Raw genomic sequence first — 17361 nt, forward strand, 5'->3', positions numbered from 1 at the left:
TAACCTAAGAAAGGGATTGTAACAAAAGCAACAAAGAAATGAGGTTTCCTGACTTAGTCTAGAAATAGTCATTGCCAAAATAGTGAATATATGACAGCTTGGTATTTCTGCAACATCTTCCATCTCGAAGGATCTCAAAGTGCTTTTCAGGCTGGGAAAAAAACAGATCATGTTTTTGCTGATGAAATGCAGCCTTCTCCAGGACAGGATGCAGCAGGCATTTGATGATAAAAAAGTGCATCCTTGTTTTGAAAAAAGAGTTGTCTTCTGCTTTTGGACATGCTTGAGGCTGTGAAGGTTGGAGGAGCACTTGCTGACCAAAGCAGTGTATGTGTCCCTCCGTAGCACCTTGCTACCAGCACCGCTTACCCCTTTCTACTGTCTCTGCCAGCAGCTCAGGGCTCTTCTTTGCTTTCTGTACCTTATGAGTCTCAGCAGAAATCAGTTTTAATGAGTTTCCACCCAGGAAACTCAAACTCTGCAGCTTTCATCCTTTGTATTTTAATACTGTGTCACAGTCTCTCCTGTTTTGCTTGGTACAGGCTATATGCTGAACCAGGGGAACATTTTTCATTTCCTCCATTATGTTTATTTTTAGCTTGGTTTTATTTTTAGTGTCTTTGATTTTATGTTAGCCTATGCTGGGAAATGCTTTGGCGAGTTAACAGGAAAGGTGTTACAAAATGCTATCTGCATTGTGTTTTATATCCTGTGTGAGTGCCCTTCTCTGCTCCCCCAAAGTGGATTTGATGCATCAAGGGGAGTGAGGTTTGGATTCCTTTTATATGGAAAGTTGATGTCAGAGAGAGAAAATCACATGAAGAAAGGGGTTGTTTATGTACTTTCAATTGTTAAGCTGTATTCAGCTTGGCCCCATTTCCCAGGCAGGTTTTGTTTGGTTTCTTTTCTGCTGGGAGCCAAATTTATGCAGGGTCAATTTATGAACTGCACCTGTGCTGGTGTTAAAATTTGCGGGGACTCTGGTGTTTCACTTCCTTCCCTTTTGCCTAGGGTGCCCCATGGTCAGGGACCATGTACAAAGCAGATGGACCTTTCTGTTGGTATCCCAGGGTCACCCTGATGGGCTGAGATGCCATTCAGGTTAAAATGTAACCCCGTCATCACTCTCTCCTCCCAGTCAGTGTCTGCTCAGGCTCTGCTTGCATGCACAGTGGAGTTGGCATTGGGAGCTGTCTTCTGTGAGGACAGCACATATTGCTTGAACATCTGTTCTCTGCCTCTCCCAGGCAAATGGAGCATCTTGGGTGCAGCATGAGGCCCATCAGAGCAGGCTGTGTCTGTACTGCATCATGCACATCCTCTCTCCTTGGCTTGGAGGAAAGCACTTCTCAAGAACTGAGCCCAGGATCCTGATCACCACCCTTCCTGGAGCATGGGCTCCCCTCATCCTCTGCCATGGAGACCTCTCAAGTACCTCTCCTCCGACACCAAAGCCTATTGACCTCTGGCACTTCACTTGTAGGTCCCTGACCAGGTGGTGGGCAGTGGTGGGCAAGGCCCTACTGCAGGACTTGATCAGTTGCTTCAACTGGTGGCTTCACTGTCCAGTTGGAAGGTGACAAAGGAAAACCTTGGAGGTGTAGCGACCATTGTCATAGGCTGCCCTATTCTATTTGCTCTCTGCAGCTTAGTCAGCTTATTGAGTTCAATACTTTGTATATGGGGTTTTATGAGGATGCTCAAAGCATTTTCTGCTTGTCCCTGAGACTACCCAGTCTCACCTAGGAAAAAATATTTCCCAACACAGGAGGTTTTCACCAGTTTGATTTGGTGTCAATCACAGTAGCTGAACAGCTTAGAAACAGGGTGCTTGATGTCACCTCATGGAAAGGGCCACTGGTCCAATAAACTTGTTCCAAGCATGGCCAGCCCCTGATACACTGAGAGAAGGTGAATTACAACACAGAGAAGACATGAGGTGCAAGGCATATTTCTTTCCTAACCTTGGAACAGCTTCTTGTGAAACCCTGAAGCTTGATCTCAATTACTTAGTCTCTTACCGCTTATGGACATTACATGGATCTCAAAGTCTTCTCTCCTTCCTGTGTTCAGTGAAGAAGGGAGCAAGTGCTGGGAGACCCTGAGGTTTTCCTGCAGAGCCCTTGGTGTACTGCTGCAGCCAGCCTGCCCTGTTTTGCCCTGCCTTCCCTACTGTCATATACAAGCACTAGCATTTTCACACAAACTAGATTAAATATGTCCTTCTGAAGGCTCTGTTGTCTCATGGTATAGGCTGCAGGAAGGTGATGAGTCCACCATCTCCCCTACTGAGCTATTCTTACATTCAGTAACCCTCTCTGTTGAGAAGTTGCCTCTGATTTCAAGATGAAAGTTGTTGCATTCACTCCATTCTTGTCAGAAATGTCTAAATGCTTCCTGCCAGCAGGTGACTTTTCTGTGTATATGTGTCTGTACAGAGAGATCAGATCCTCTCACCATCTCCTCCCTGTCACAGCAAATGTTTTTTCCTCCTTAAATCTTATAATGCAAGTCTTGCAGTCCAGCTATGGCTTCTGCTTGCAGCTCCCTTTTGAAATCCCTTGACTCTTTAGATGTCTTTCTTGGTGGTAGATGTGGATCAGAAGTGAATTCCTCTGGACATGATATGAGGTGGCAGAAATGAGATACAGTGTGTTGTTGTGGGAATCGGATATGGATAAAAGTGTTTGTTGGGGTAGCTGAGCATGTACTCTTGAGGAATACTGGCAGCTAAATCCTACTTGTGTCATGGCCTTACAGTGGGCAAATGGGTTACCTGTGTTCAGGAAAGAGTCACCAGCTCCTCTCAGGAGTGATGAAGGACCTGTCTATCCTGCTCAGGTTGGGAAGCTGACTAGACCAACCTTGACATGCCATTCAGCCTCACTTTTTGTGCTTCCATAAGTCTATTTTGGTGTTACAAACAACAAAAAACATGGAAGGGAGATGGCTGGAAATATATTAAGATTGCTCTGCTCTTGCTTCTTTTTCTTCCTTCTCCATTATGGCTGTAGAGGGGGCATTTGACATCCTGCTAGTGCCTTTTCCCTCTCTGTGAGGTAGATGACAGTGGATGACTCAAGGATGTTGGTTTTTTGCCAAGTTTCTTTGGGAGTCACGTACAGAAGCAAACACCTTTTCTTGAGATGACAACCTCAATGAAGATCATAATCAAGAAGTATCACCACCGTTGGGTCTGTACACGTAGCCTGCTCCCACAAGGATGGTTGCCATCAGATTTACTGGAAAAGTGAGACCTTTCCCCTCTGTGAGAAACATGCCTGAAGGGAGAAATTCCCAAGTATTTCCAAAACACCTTTTCTCATTTCCTAGCTATTCTCTTTTGCTAGACCACATTGGGGTAAACATCTTTTATCTCACTGATGTTCAGTGCTACAGTCCAGACTCCACCAGAGTACATGCAGTGACTACTTTTAACTTCAGGAGATTTGGCTGAAGCCTTTACCTTTCCATCAACATCTCCTATAACACCCTCTCCCCAGAAATCTGTACCATGAGATGAACTTAGAATAATTTTTCCCTGTTAAAGTCAGAGCTTGATTATAAGGGCTGTTTTAGCAGCAATCTTTGGGTTGAAAGCTTGTGTAGATAGTACAGCAATTTTTGGATGATTTATTAGACTTTAGGCAGCTGCACTGTATTTGGCTTGGCTTAGCTTGACTTGGGTAAATCTATCGGTATTTTCTGTCTTCCATGGAATAATTGCTGTAAAATGTGAAATTTCAGCTTTTCAGGATTTGGGTTTTGTCACAACAAAACAGTATCTCCCTACCAACATTACCACCACTGCCACTGTTGCTGTCAGTTGCCTCCTGCTTTTATTCTAGAAAGATGAAGGATCCCAAAGGAAAAGTTTTGGCCTTGTTTATAGAATTGGTCCCATTTCAGAGCAAGCCTCTTATCATTCCAAAGCAGAATTTCACAAATTTCACATCTGAAACTTTCTTTGATGTATGAGTTGCAGGAGTTGGTGAGCCCAGAAAACCATGCAGGCTGGTGCTGACGTGGAATAAGTTAGGAAAAAACTTGGTATTTTGTAAAAACTATGTTGACAAATCATTAGTTTGAGCTTCAAAAGCTGCTGGGATAAAAATGGAAATATTTCTGGATGTTTCATGCAGAAAAAAAACCCCCAAAAACCCTAAAAAAAAAATTGGCTTGTCCCACATCTTATATGGCCTGAATCAGAAATGGGCAAAAGTTAGAAGTTTGCAGCTGTGATAAAGGAATTTCATTTATCATCAAAAAGAGAAAGAGCTCCTTCATGCTGAGATCAGAACTGGGTTAACTGCACCATTTCCTCGTCCAGCCTTCATTAGGGTGATTCCAGCAGCTGGGAGCAATGATTTATTCCATCACTTTACCCAAACCCTGATAAGACATGTGGATCATGATGGGGACTTGCCACATGGCTTGGTTTCGTTGCTCTTGTTCTGCACTGTACCCCATCAGGCTCAAGGGTGTCCTGGCCCATAGTGGTGCAGTGATAGTCGTGATGATGCTGATAAGAAAGCAAGCCATCAAAGGCAAAGTATATACATATATATATATATATATATATACACATATATATATGTATATAAAGTTTATTGATATATTTGAGAAATACATTGGGAAAATAAGCTTTCAGTGTTTGAGCTCCTCTTCAGGTCTGGAATAATAGCACCAGGCTTCAAAGATACATGTAGGATGGGAATAGCTTCTCAGAACTTGAGTTAATAGGTTGAAGATAATTTTCAAAATAAAACCTAGTGGGTATTTGTGGGATAGGGGTGTTGTTAGTCACAAAGAAAATGTCAATAGGTTAGTCATCTTTTGGGCCAAAGAGAAAGCTAATCATTTGTCAAATACATCTATGTACACATAAAGAATGCATGAATGAGTACATACATCTGGTGTATATTAAAGAATTATTTTGATATTACCACGTATGATTATCAATCCCTTATGTATAACTAATTTATTTAACTATTTTCAGATATAATAATACAACAAGAAATTTGCTGATCTCTTGATCTACTTTATACCAGCATTGTCAGTTGTGTTTTCAGCCTGGTGGAAAAACAAAATGTGCCCAGCAGTGCTGAAAAGGATCTGTGCTTCATTACTTGTTATTTAAAAACAATGTTGTCCTGACTGACTAGGCTGTCCTTGTCAATGTCCTGTTACTCCACCAGTGCCAGCAGAGCTGCTCCAACTAAGCACTTGGCCTAGCTGGATGTGTCCAGAAGTGTAACCACCCCTGTGTAACCACCCCACCTTGAACCAGTGCCGCAATGAGTGCTCTGTAACTCAACACAGCATCACAAGCAAATGAAGTTAGGTGTCTTGGGGTCCCAGTGTGGGCACCCAGCTTCCCTGTAGCATACAGCTGCTTAGAGAACCCACCGCTAATCTCCTAACCCTGTTACCCAACATGTGGTCTATGGTTTGGTTAGATAAACTACATGTGCCTGGATGCACCCATAGGTAAGGACTTCCTTGTGGTGGTGTGTTGATGTAGCACCAACCACCATAGTATGGATGCTGAGCACCAGCTGCATCTCCCTACATGCCCATGGATGGTAAGGAAGGGGATGGGATGCAAGAACAAGGTTGGAAAAAAGAGCAGCTCAGCTGCTTTCACACATGCTTGTGCAGAGACACGCAAGGAGGTTTGGGACAGTGGCTTTGTCATGTGGAGGTGGAACTGGGGACAGGAGCATGTGTATGCCTGGGGCACAGACAGGGAGTATAGAACTGCCTGGAGAAGGTGACTGCAGGAGGGGAGGGGAGAGGGCTACAATTGGTACCAGATGCCCTCAGAAGCTAATGACCTGACAAACGCTGTGCTCATAAAACAAATTCTTTAAAAAGGAAGCAAATGGAAATATAAGCTAGTGAAAGAATTTGCAGCAGCTGCCCTGAAACCATTTCTCACTTCATAAACAGGTCTGCATTGAAAAAACAGCCCCTTTCTTCTTGTTCTCCTTTGTGGTCCTCTCCCGTGCCCACCGGCTCTTTCAAGACTGTGGCCTGCAGGTTTCCACCATGCCTTTGGCTGGGTGGACTTGTCCAGAGTCAACAGCACATTGCGTTCCCTTAACGTCTGTGTCGGCGCTGAGGGTTTGGGTTTTTTTGGTGTCATTTGTGGGATTTCTAGCTGTGCATCCTTGGCTGAAGAGGTTGAGCAAACGCAAGAAGCAAAGGCTGCCTGTCCCACCTCTGTGTGAAGTGCAGTGCACAAAAACTGTCAGCATCCCTGTGCAAAGAAGGGAGCAGAGGGGAGGTGTGTGGGTGCAGCTCCTTCCCTTCTCTCCCCAGTTATTAGCCAAAGGTGCAGCACCTCTCCCTCTGCTTCAGGAAGGCTGATGTCAGTTTTTGCACCTATACTACTTGGTGAAAGATAACATCAGATAACCAGAGTGTTTTTCCTGTGGGAGCTGTTGTGTCAATACCATGTCTTGGCCTCATTCCACACTGGGTAATTAATCTACTGGCTATATTTCACTGATGGAGACCATAGTTCTCTGTCCAGCCCTCCTCTTCACTACAGGATAATTTGTGATGCCCAGTCAGTACCTAATGAATGGTTGTTGGTGGGAAGCTGCTGCAGTGACGAGGGGACTGTTTATTTTGAGGTGACGGCTGACACACTGCAAGCTTTCCTGGGACCTCATGTAACTTCAGGTGGTGCTCAGTGGAGGATAATTCCTCCTTTTAGTTGCGTCTCACCTTGGTGGTCATGGCTGAGTCTGTAGAGCTGGACAGGTGTCTGTTGAGATGGTCTTGATCTTAAAGAGTCTGGCATCAGCATGCACAGGCTTGAAATGCTTCACGGGCCTGTGGGAAGAGCAGAGGTGCTGAGGACCAACTAACACCAACGTGTCCTTGTCCCATGATGCTCAGAAACAAGGTATTGCCGTTCCCAGGGCTGCACTGCCCCCACAAATGAAATTCTGTGTTTTGTCTCTCTCCTGTACAAGATTCCTGCCTTTAAAAGTTTATATAGATAAATACTGACAATATCCTGATGACATTTCTCAAAAGCAGAGTGGGAAGGTGTCAAGAGTGGGGCAGAGGAGACAGCTGCAGCAAGTGCAGCTTCTCCCTTCCACCACCATAGGCTGTGGTGTAGCTGTGTGGACATGAAGCTCTGGCAACTCTGCTGCTAGGTCTGAGAGGGGCAGCTCACAGTTTGAAGAACATCTCATGGCTGGTTGCCTAAGATCTGCAGAGGTTTCTTCTCCAGCTAAACCTTTCCTTCCAGTTGGAGAATCCTCTGTGGGTTCTCTGATGTCTAATGCAGGGTTTGACATACTCATCACCCTTCTATCAGCAAAGACTTTAAAAAGGCCTCTTCATCCTTTCTTCCTGACCATCTGTTGCTGCAGATCTTGTCTTTATTTTGCACTAAGGCTGACTGAAATTATGTATATTCAAATGTTCAAAAGGAAGGGGAAACACACAGTGTTACTGTCTAGGCTTTGTTGCCTTTGAAAAACATACATCTCCCACTATTCACTGTGAGATATATGCATAAGCAGAGTATTATGGGAACACAAGTGTGAATGGCTGCAGTCATGTGTGAGGTGTATTCCCTGTGGCACTGCAGAGTGCATTTTCAGGAGGTCTCCTGTCATAAATTCTCAGGTGTCTACTGTGATTCGAGCATGTTGGAGACAAGAAATTGTCATGTGGTAGATAACACCTTGCTTTTGAAGAAGCTGCAGCCTGCTTGGGACAGTGCTACAATAGCAGCTGTGTATAGCTTTACCCCCTGTGCCTTCAGGAGTGCTGCTTGATAGGACCATCTGATATCAATTTTCCTACTTTGGCCATGGGAGAATTGTGGCCTTGCTGCATATGCCCATCTCCCTACTCTCTCCTTGTCACCTCCCTTCTCTTGCTGTTTTGCCACATCTGCACTGAGCACCACCAGTCCCTTTGGTGCCAGGCTGTATGCAGGCTCTGTGCAATGCAGAGTGCATATCCTAGTGCAGAAAAGCCAGAGTAACCCCATCAGACAGCATGGAATTTGGATGGCTATGTTTGGCTATGCCTCCTTTCATCAGTTTGGAAGGACATGATGGAATGTAGGAAAGTATGGACTAGGGCTGGGCTGAACTCCAACCAATGCAAAGCTGGGAAAAAGTACCCTCCTGGCATCATCATTAGGAGACTTCAAGCCTGAAAGAAGCTGGGGTTGAGGGATACCAGTGCATCTCTGTAGGCACCTGTGGCCTGCTGAGCATCCCATGTAGGTGTCACCCGGAGAGAGCCCCTCCTAGCTAAAGAAGTCCTGGGACCCACTGGTTGATCTCTTCTCTCTTCTCTTTCCTCTACAGCTGTGTTCATGGTGCCTGTGCAGGATCTGGAAGCTGTATGAGGCCGCTGCTTGCTCACGCTGCCACCCTCAACTGTACCTCCAATGGCCCAAGGCACATGGCATGCACTGTTGCCTGCAAAAAGGGCTTCAACCTCCACTCCAGCAATGGGAAGAGCCTGGGCTCCACACAGGTAAGCAGACCTCAGGGTGGGGGTGACCTCACAGCCTGTGCTAGGACCAAGTGCTAGTTAAGAGACATTTAACCATGCTGATGTGGTTGGAGTGACCCCAGGACACCTGGTTCCTCCAGCCCTGACCTCCTTGCTGCTTTTCCATCAAACCTCAGCCCAGTGGAGGCTCTAGGACTGGGTCTCTGTGCTGGTGGCTGGTGCTCCTTCCTTGGTGACACCTCTCCTTCCCTCCCTGCAGTCCTTCTGGCTCTCCCAGCCCAGTGCTGCCACACTGCCAGACCACTGCTCTGCCAGGCTAAATGCCGCTACAGGTGATATCCCAAGCTAGGGTGTTGCACTGTGCAGGAGAGGTAGACACATCTGTTCTCCAGGCGGGCATTGCTGGGAGGGTCAACATCCCAGGGATGTCTTCTCTCTCAACACAGAAGTTAGTGGCTCAGGAAAAAATGAAGTCATTGCAGAGTGACTATATTTAGAGGCAGCTGACAGCATGGAGAGCTTTTCTTCCTTTGTGTTACACTGCAGTAGCACTGCCCACACCAGCAGGGCAGCCCGGAGGTCACCATGAAAGAGTTTGTCCTGCTTCCCATAGGGCTGGGGGATGCCTTGTAAAAGCCACAAGTCAGCATGGCTCTTGGGCATTGACAGAGGGGGCCTGGGACGGATGCGTCCTTGGGTGCCAAGCTGCCTCAGGTCTGGGCACAGACCTTGACAGAGCTGTGGGCACAGACCTTGATGGAGTTTTGGGCACAGTGTGTCCTGTCCTCAGGCTGTTCTTGGAGGGGGAACAGGAGTCTGTGGGGCTGAGCTGGTCTCCACACTAACGTGAGCAAGAGCATGAGCTTGCAGAGGGCGGAGACTGATGGAGGCAAGTTAGGCCATGTCAGCAGGGTGGACTTTCCCCACTGGAAAGAGGAGAGCTGCAAGTGCTTGTGGTGCCTGTCATGCAGGTTTCCCATCCTGCATCCATTGGTGTTTGCTGCAGTAGAGGTGGGTGTGGGCAAGGGCAATGGGATAGCTGGGGATGCACCGCTCAGCTCCTCATCACAAGGGAGGTTATTAATTATGTGGCCACATGGCGCTGTGGGCCAAGGCATGCCTAGGGAAAACAAAATGTTCCCATTCTCTGAAACGAAACCCCAGAAAATAAGTCTGCCTCGGGTGACAGTTTTCCTGTATTTGGCAGCAAGATGGGAAACTTCTGGACAGAGCTTCCCCATGTGGCTGTCACAGCAGATGGCAGCTTGCAAGTGCCCTGCCCTGAGCCCTCCAGTGATGTTACTGGTTTGGCCGTGTGACTCTACTCATGTTGAGGTGTTTTAGGAACATGCATACAGCTCTCCTCTAGTTCAGATACATCATGATTCTGCTGCACGCCCAAGAGTATCAGCCTCAAATTTAGTGATGTCCTTCAGAACCACCACATACAGGTTCAATCAAAACATGCTGGCTGTAAGGACAGGTCACATATTTGACTGTACAAACTGCATGGTTGTACACAGCCAGTGAAGGGACATCAGGATAATCTCTGTTTTGTGTGCAGCCCTGCCTGAGGACTGATGGGCTGGGGTTAGCAGTATGGGAATGGAAATCATAGAACAGTTAGGGTTGGAAGGGACCTTTACAAGATCATCTAGTCCAAACCTGCATGGCTAGGGACTCCTTCCACTAAATCAGGTTGCTTGTGGCACACCGACATCCACCACTCTGCTTTGATGAAGACTGTGGCACATGTTGATCATGTTTAGTGATTGGACCACAGCATGTTAGGTTCTCATGCAGTCTCCCAGCTGTGTAAGAGGGGCCATATAATTAGGATTCTTAAATGAGGTTATCTGAACCTCTGATTTCAGTAGGGTCTGTGAACCAAGGAATGATGCATTTAGGAAAAACAATAAACAGGAGAGCTGCCCATCAACAGATGAAGTAAGACTTGATCTTCTAGGGGAGAAAATCACAGCGCACAGAGCTGGGAATAACTTGTAGCTCAGGAAGCTGTAGCATATCTTGAAGGGATTTTCTATTTTCTTTAGTGTGCTCTGGCACCACTCACACAGTGTGCATGCAGCCAGCATTTCTGAAGGTAAGCAGTTATAGACCAAGCAGTAGGTCTCTTGTGCAGGTAGCCTGCATGTTACCCCAAGGGCCATTCACTGCTTTCACACCCCAAATGTCACACTCTGAACAGGTAAGGGCTTTGTGACTCAGTGTCCAGGATGGGGAGAAAGGGCACATTTTGGGAGGGAAAATGGAGGAAAGCTCTCTTCCTCAAACCTGGGTCAGCCCTTTCTGCTGAGGTGGTAAACCAATAGATGAAAGCTCACTCTTAGGGGTCTGATGGAGCCTTGTTTTCTCCTCAGCAGGAGGTGGTGCTGATGTGCAGCTCAGGACGGTGGGACAGATCTGTAACTTGTGACCCTGTTGACTGTGGTGTTCCTGACCAGTCCCATGTGTACTACGCAGAGTTCTCCTGCCCCAAGGGGACCACTTATCTGCAAAGATGCTCCTTCTCCTGCATCCACCCAGCCAAGCTCCAAGGTATGGTCTGGAGTGCTGAGAGATTTAGCCACCTATTTTGGTGTCACCTTTCTGTGCCTGTCCCAAGTTGTTCAAACAGAGCATTGCTACTCTGAATTTTCCAGTTATCCTGGCTTCTGCCAGCCAGGTGGGCTTCTGAGACACTTCTTGAAATGGTGAGCATCCAAACCCCCTGAGTAGAGACACCATAGCATGGGGATAATTCCCTCTGACTGCCATCCCCCAGCTGGCAAGCCTTATCCACCCAAGTGTAGGGATGTCTTCTTCAGGTATCTGGTGAGGTTTGTCAGCCTCCAGTATTATGGGGACAAGGGAGTCAAGAAGCGTGCAGGCAGCCAGCGCAGACAGACAGGGGACTTCAGAGAGCCAAAAATGGCTAGTGCCTGGTGGCTGTGGGAAAGCCTGTGGTTCAGGAGGTCGGGGGCTGTATAAAGCTGTAAAGACTGATGCCCGCAGCTGCAGAACACTCTGGGAGATGTTCACCACCCAGACACACAGCAGTCCCCCCCAGACATGCCATGGCCTGGCTTTCATTCTGCCGACTCCATCAGTAGCCGCAGGAATGTTTTGAAGCCAAGTTGGAGAAAAAGAGCTACTGTTCCTGTCTATACAAGGCTGAGCTGGATGGGATTTTGGGGGTAATTGCCTTGACAGCTTCAAGCATTGAGACTTTATGTGAATTTTCACCAGCGCCTTTGCTCTGAACAATCACATACAACAAATCATTTTAATGGGTGTCCTATTTTATGGAGACATTTATAGCTGAAACGTATGAAAATAATTTACTTTTTTTTATTTTATTTAAGTTCAGTCTAAGGAGCAAAAACTGCAGGGAGTTAAGGTCTTCTTTCATGCCAGGGGAATGCCGGTAGATCCCCAAGTGAGAACTGATCCAAGGGGTAGCATGTGGACAATGACCTGACAGCCCAAATTCTGCACACAATGATGCCCATTGCCTTGCATGGGTCAGCTGAGGGCAGGGCTTTAATCTGATCTTTCACTCACAGCTGCCTCTTGCTGCTGCTGAAGTCAACAGGAGGTTTGCCATAGGCTCTCTTGGTGGGAAGGCGTCCCCTCCGTGGAGCACCCTGGGTGACTTCCAGCAGCTGACATAACGGCTGGTGGTGCTTGGCCAAGGCTGCTGAGCCATCGGGTAAACTCTTAGAGGTCCAGCCGACTCGGCTGAGTTGTCAAGGCAGAGACGTGCTTGATGCTTGTTCTCCCCAAAGGCTCGCATCCTTACGGGCAGGCTCTCAAGGCTAATAAATGCTAAGAATAGGCAAGGAAAGGATGACACAGCTGCACGGTGCTTGAAGGCGGAGGATGACCCTCAGCAGCACTGGCCCGCCAGGAACACAAGCGCTGAGTGGAGGTATGGTCTTGCCCCTGGCCCAAGAGCAGTTGTAGGCAGAGCAGTGAGCCCAAAAAAAGGTGTTTGACGGAAGCATGGAACCGTCTGGCTGCATCAGGAACCTGCTGATCTAAACCTCTCAGAGGAGTCCCATTCACTTCAGTCTAGCTTTTTTTCTTGCTCAGTAGTTCCCAGTGCATCATCCACACCATATGGGTGATGCAGCCCTGGGCACTTACTACAGGCACTCAGAGCTGTGCAGTTTCAGCCACCCGCTAGCTCAGTCTACTGGATGCTCTTATTTGAGGGACAACAGAGAGCTGGACTGTAACACTAAAGCCAAACCTTTAGGTTTGAATTTCCAGTCACACCAGTTAAGGCTCCCACACCTGTCTTCCTGGTGCTTCCCATCTTTCACTGCATGTTCAATGTAGGGTATGACAGCTTGTAAGGGTAGGTAAGGGCAAGCTGCAGAAAGTACCTGGGGAGAATGAAGGTGGGCTGAACAGAATATGACAGATAGGTGTCATACACAAAAGCCCCCAGCACAGTGAAGGCTATCCTGAGGCATCACCAGAGAGGGGAATTTTAAGGGAAAGTTTTGGGTCTTCATATCTGTTGCCTGCTTTGGTGTCAGCATCCACTCTAATGAGAGGACTTTTGCTGGTTGGTCTGGGCTTCCCTCAGCAGAACTCCATCCCTGGGTGAGCTGTAACCCCAACATGCTGCTTCTCTTTTGGAGTCAGGAACAAACCAGTGGCTGACCTGCCTGGAGGATGGTCTCTGGTCACTCCCTGAAGCCTACTGCAAGCTGGAGTGTGATGCACCTCCTGCAGTGGCCAATGCCAAGCTCCTGGTCCCACGATGCTTGCAGGGGAACCATGACGTGGGCTCAGTCTGTCGCTACAAGTGCAAGCCTGGATACCATGTGGCTGAGAATGCAGCAGGAAAGCCTAAGAAGTAAGTCTGCGGCGGGTCTGTTATCACTGTTTCCTTCCCTCTCTCCTCCCACTGTGAACAAGGAGAGGTTATAGTGTGCTGGCCATCTTGAGGAGTAGGTGTGATAGGTACATGGAAGAGCAGCTTGCTCCAGTCATGCAGATTTCATGAAATACAAGATGTATTCACTCCGGTTTAGGTGAAAGCTGGTGGAAGCAAGATGTAAACTGCTGTTGCACATGTGTACTCTTAAGTGCCTTAGCCTAAAGCATGCGAATTTTCCCATGCACCTTGGTGAAAATCAAGCATGTACAGAAATGTTTTCAGACTCTCAGGTAATTGGATGTAATAGATGCTGGAAGATTCCTGGAGCTGCTGTCTTTCCTGAAAGCGATAAAGCATAGATCAAGGCGCTGGTTGTAAGAATGAATGACTGCCTTTTGTCAGGGTTAGCATTTTACCCCCTGCACATCTTGGCTAAATTTAATCTCAAGCATTGGCATTTCAATTGAAGAAGATTTTCCCCAATGCTTCAGGGAAGAATTCCTGGTGATTCACTAGCCCTGCACTCAGCCAATATCGTGGCGCTGGGGGTAAAGTAGCATTTTGTCTGCCATGTCTCCAGCTGAAGTCCCCATTGGGTAGGTCACTAAACATTTCCTGGCATTGACCAGGTCCTCCCCAGAGTCTTGATGGTAGCCCAGATCAGGTAATTATGTGCTAATTGTTTAATGCCCCCTTCCAGTTTTAATTGGATGCAGACTTCATCTCTACTTTGCTCTGGGGTAGGGTTGTTGTGCTCTGGGAAGCAGTTGCCAAATTTCTTGCCTTGTAATGAAGGAAGTGGTTTCTGTAAACAGCTCTTCACAATGTTAGGAGCATTTCTTGGGCCAAAGGGAGCTGAGCAAATTATGGTTATAGCTACAATCATAGGGACTGCTTTGCAAACTGCAAAGCAGCTTGTGTGCCTGTGGCATTTCAGGCACTGGATGTGCAATCAGATCAATGCAGCTTGCAATGTTAGGCCATCTCAGTCATGCTGCAGCAACTGCTGGTAAAAAGGATGCCCTCTGGGAGTTCCCAGGGCTCCTCTGATGTGTGTGCAACTTCCCTATCTATGGGTCTGAACAGCCTGTGGGACAAGTCAAGGAAAACCATGCAACGTGGTTTATATTTTCATAGCAATGCATGTTGACATAGCCTTTTCAAATTTGCTAATATCATTGCTACTAATTTGTCTAACATCTTGGCAGAATAATGATCCTGTTACGGTAAGCAAAAAAGAAACATTAATAGAAAATGCGTTGCTTTCTTATCATGCTGGTTAACTGCTATGTGAGTGGCCTGATTCAAAGCAAAAGCCTTTCATTGAAAGTGTAAATATTGGTGTACAGCCTTATCCGGAGCTCTGCATATATACTCAGCATAAGTACAAACCCCTTGGCACGTGTAGCGAGTAGTAGCTACTGGCCAGTAAGCAGGCCAGTCAATTGCTGGATTGCTGGATATCCTTCTGAATTTTCAGGCCTGGCAGGCAGAGGGTGGGACCTGCTTGAGTAAGAGGTTGCTTTCTTTGTTCAGGCCAGTTTTGGAGAAAGCAAGTTGTTGAAGGTGATGGATAGCTCTGGAAGTAGCCAGCACTAGTGGGGTGCACATTCTGGATATGCTGGTATGCAAGCAGGGTCTCTGCTGATTATTTGGACATCAAGTTTGGGTGTCTTCTGAAGTCTTTCTGGGTTCTTTCTGGGTTCAGCAAACTGAGTTCTTGATCTGTTGTCTCCCTGCTGTCCATCAACCCAGCAAGCATCAGCCTCACTAAACGATTTAGTGCTGTACAGGTGTTGATGAGCATAAGAAAGCAAGACTATGTGTACTATATATTGCACAAATGATCCATGGATACTGGACAATGGATACTGTCAGGCATAATCCATGGCTAACACTGAAGACTGCATACCAGCTAACTAGCTTAACCTCAGAAATAAATTCAGGCTCCCTTTGAATTACTCTAGCTCTAGCGATTGTACCTTTTTAGAGGGGAATGACGGAGTGAGTGTATTTTAAGAATCTTGGTCATTGCCTTCAAGGGCTGCTTGTAGGCACCTTCCTCAGGGTTGGCTCTGGATCTTCTATAGACAGGTACAGTTAAGCTGTAGTATGAGCAAGCAGGAATTAAATCCAGCCAGGATTTAATCATCACCACTTGACTAGCTGCCTTTTTGATCAGCCTGCTGCAGTCTTTCTCTCTCATGCACCTCATAAAGTATCATGGATATTACAGCCAGACTGAGGGCCCAAGTCCTGGGGCTTTTGCTCCCCACTGGTAGGGCTACAGTGCCCATCTTATGCAGGCCTGACCCATGGCTGGAATCCAGCTGTCTCTGTCCAAGCTGAGATGCTGTTGGACAGAGATGTTTGTGTGATTCATTCACTTCTATTTTGTTAGTTGAATTTTACTGCAGGGGCAGTAAGGATGCTTTAGGAGGCTCCTGCAATCTTAGTTGAAATTCATTTCCCATAGCATAAGTTCAAGAGAAAGGAGATTAAGAAATCCATTTTCTCAGAGAAGATGCTTTTATCTATTAACCTGGGTGAGGGAAGGCCCTTCAGAAATCACTGCTTGTCAACAAGAGATCCTTGAGGAAATGTTGATTGTGTAATCAAGATCCTGTCAGAGATTTGCTGCTTTTCTGCTGGCAGGATCATCTGACTGACAATGCTGACATGAAGGTTAAAGCTTCTTTGACTTTTCCTAAAGGAAATCTGATTGCAGCCTGGTTTCCAGCTGCCAAGCTATTTCACATCTAACCCTGAAACAATGGCAAAAAGGGGAACTTAACGTATGCACTTGTGCTCTGTTTCTGGGCAGCATCTTTCCAGTGGCAGCACCAACCAACCTGCCTGGATCATACAGAAAAATGAGCTGTCAATGAAAAATGTTTGGCATTGTCCAAATCTGCAGTATTGAAAAGAGATGGCCTGAAAGTCAGGGGTCAGATACTTTGTGCAAATAAAGCATCACCCTCTCAGTGGTCCTTGCTGTTGCTTCCTCCATGAAGGACCATCTGAAGCAGCCCACTAACACTAACAGAAATATCTAGGACGTCCTTTAGAGGAGCACTCTAGTACTGAGTGGATGCTTTCAGTTAGGGGACCAAAAAGATCAGACCCTGCATAGTGGTTGTTTCACTTGCCCAATGTAGGATGATTCCCTGGAGAGATCTGGAGATCTCAAAGCTACCTTTGTGAGGGGTTGAGCCCCTTCTGCTAGCAAAGAATGAAGCAAAAAGAACTGGGCACCCAGGTCTTTTCAGGCAACTTTGAAAATCTCAGCCTTCATTTTGACCAGAGATCAAGGCAGCACAGGTCCCTGATGAACTTACATGGAGATATCAGTCCCTCTGACTCCTCTCCCCATTTGAAGACTACAGAGACCATGAAAGAGTGAGAAGAGGCAGGAGAACATGGAAGAGAAAGTGGACTAGGAGGAGTTAGCAACCAGAGGCTGGAAATCCATGAGAAAGATGATAGTGGGCAAAGCAGGACTGCCTAACCCAGGGCCATTGGAGTTCAGCAGGGCATCAGGCTGCTATGCATTTGTGGTGGGTGCAAAGGTGTGGGGTGCTCACTGCTCCTGCCCACATCTGGCCCCTTTCAGATAAGAGGCAAACACCAGCACAGCTGAGAGAGCCAAACAGCCAGGTAAAGAAAACACAGGCTGTCAAGTGGACTCCTGCATCATTTCCATCCAGAAGTTCTCTGTTAAAGATTTACAGCCCAGGTTGCCCAGGCTGTTTGGAGCACAGCAGCAGAGGTCCTACAGGCTTTCTTTTCTTTCGTATTGCTTTCTTTCAGTTTACTGCCAGATCTCCCTCCTTCCCCCCTATTCATTTTGAAGCTGTGAGTCTCCTGCCATGGGAGATGAGGCTTTAGGCTCATTTATCACCATTACTGTACAGAGGACCTGGTCCCCACAAACTGGCTGACCCATTACATGGCTGGATGCCAGCCGG

General features: G+C 46.9%; 1 protein-coding gene across 1 annotated transcript in view; it reads left to right on the top strand.

Annotated features, from left to right (window-relative positions):
* Positions 1-17361, top strand: part of PAPPA2 (pappalysin 2) — an 86432-nt gene that overhangs the window by 45241 nt on the left and 23830 nt on the right. The window contains exons 14-16 of the mRNA XM_034063795.1: positions 8349-8520; positions 10884-11058; positions 13156-13369. Of these exons, the coding sequence (XP_033919686.1) occupies positions 8349-8520; positions 10884-11058; positions 13156-13369 (561 nt within the window). The remainder of the gene's footprint in view (positions 1-8348; positions 8521-10883; positions 11059-13155; positions 13370-17361) is intronic.

Source organism: Melopsittacus undulatus, chromosome 6 (assembly GCF_012275295.1).
Source record: "Melopsittacus undulatus isolate bMelUnd1 chromosome 6, bMelUnd1.mat.Z, whole genome shotgun sequence".
NCBI lineage: Eukaryota > Metazoa > Chordata > Aves > Psittaciformes > Psittaculidae > Melopsittacus > Melopsittacus undulatus.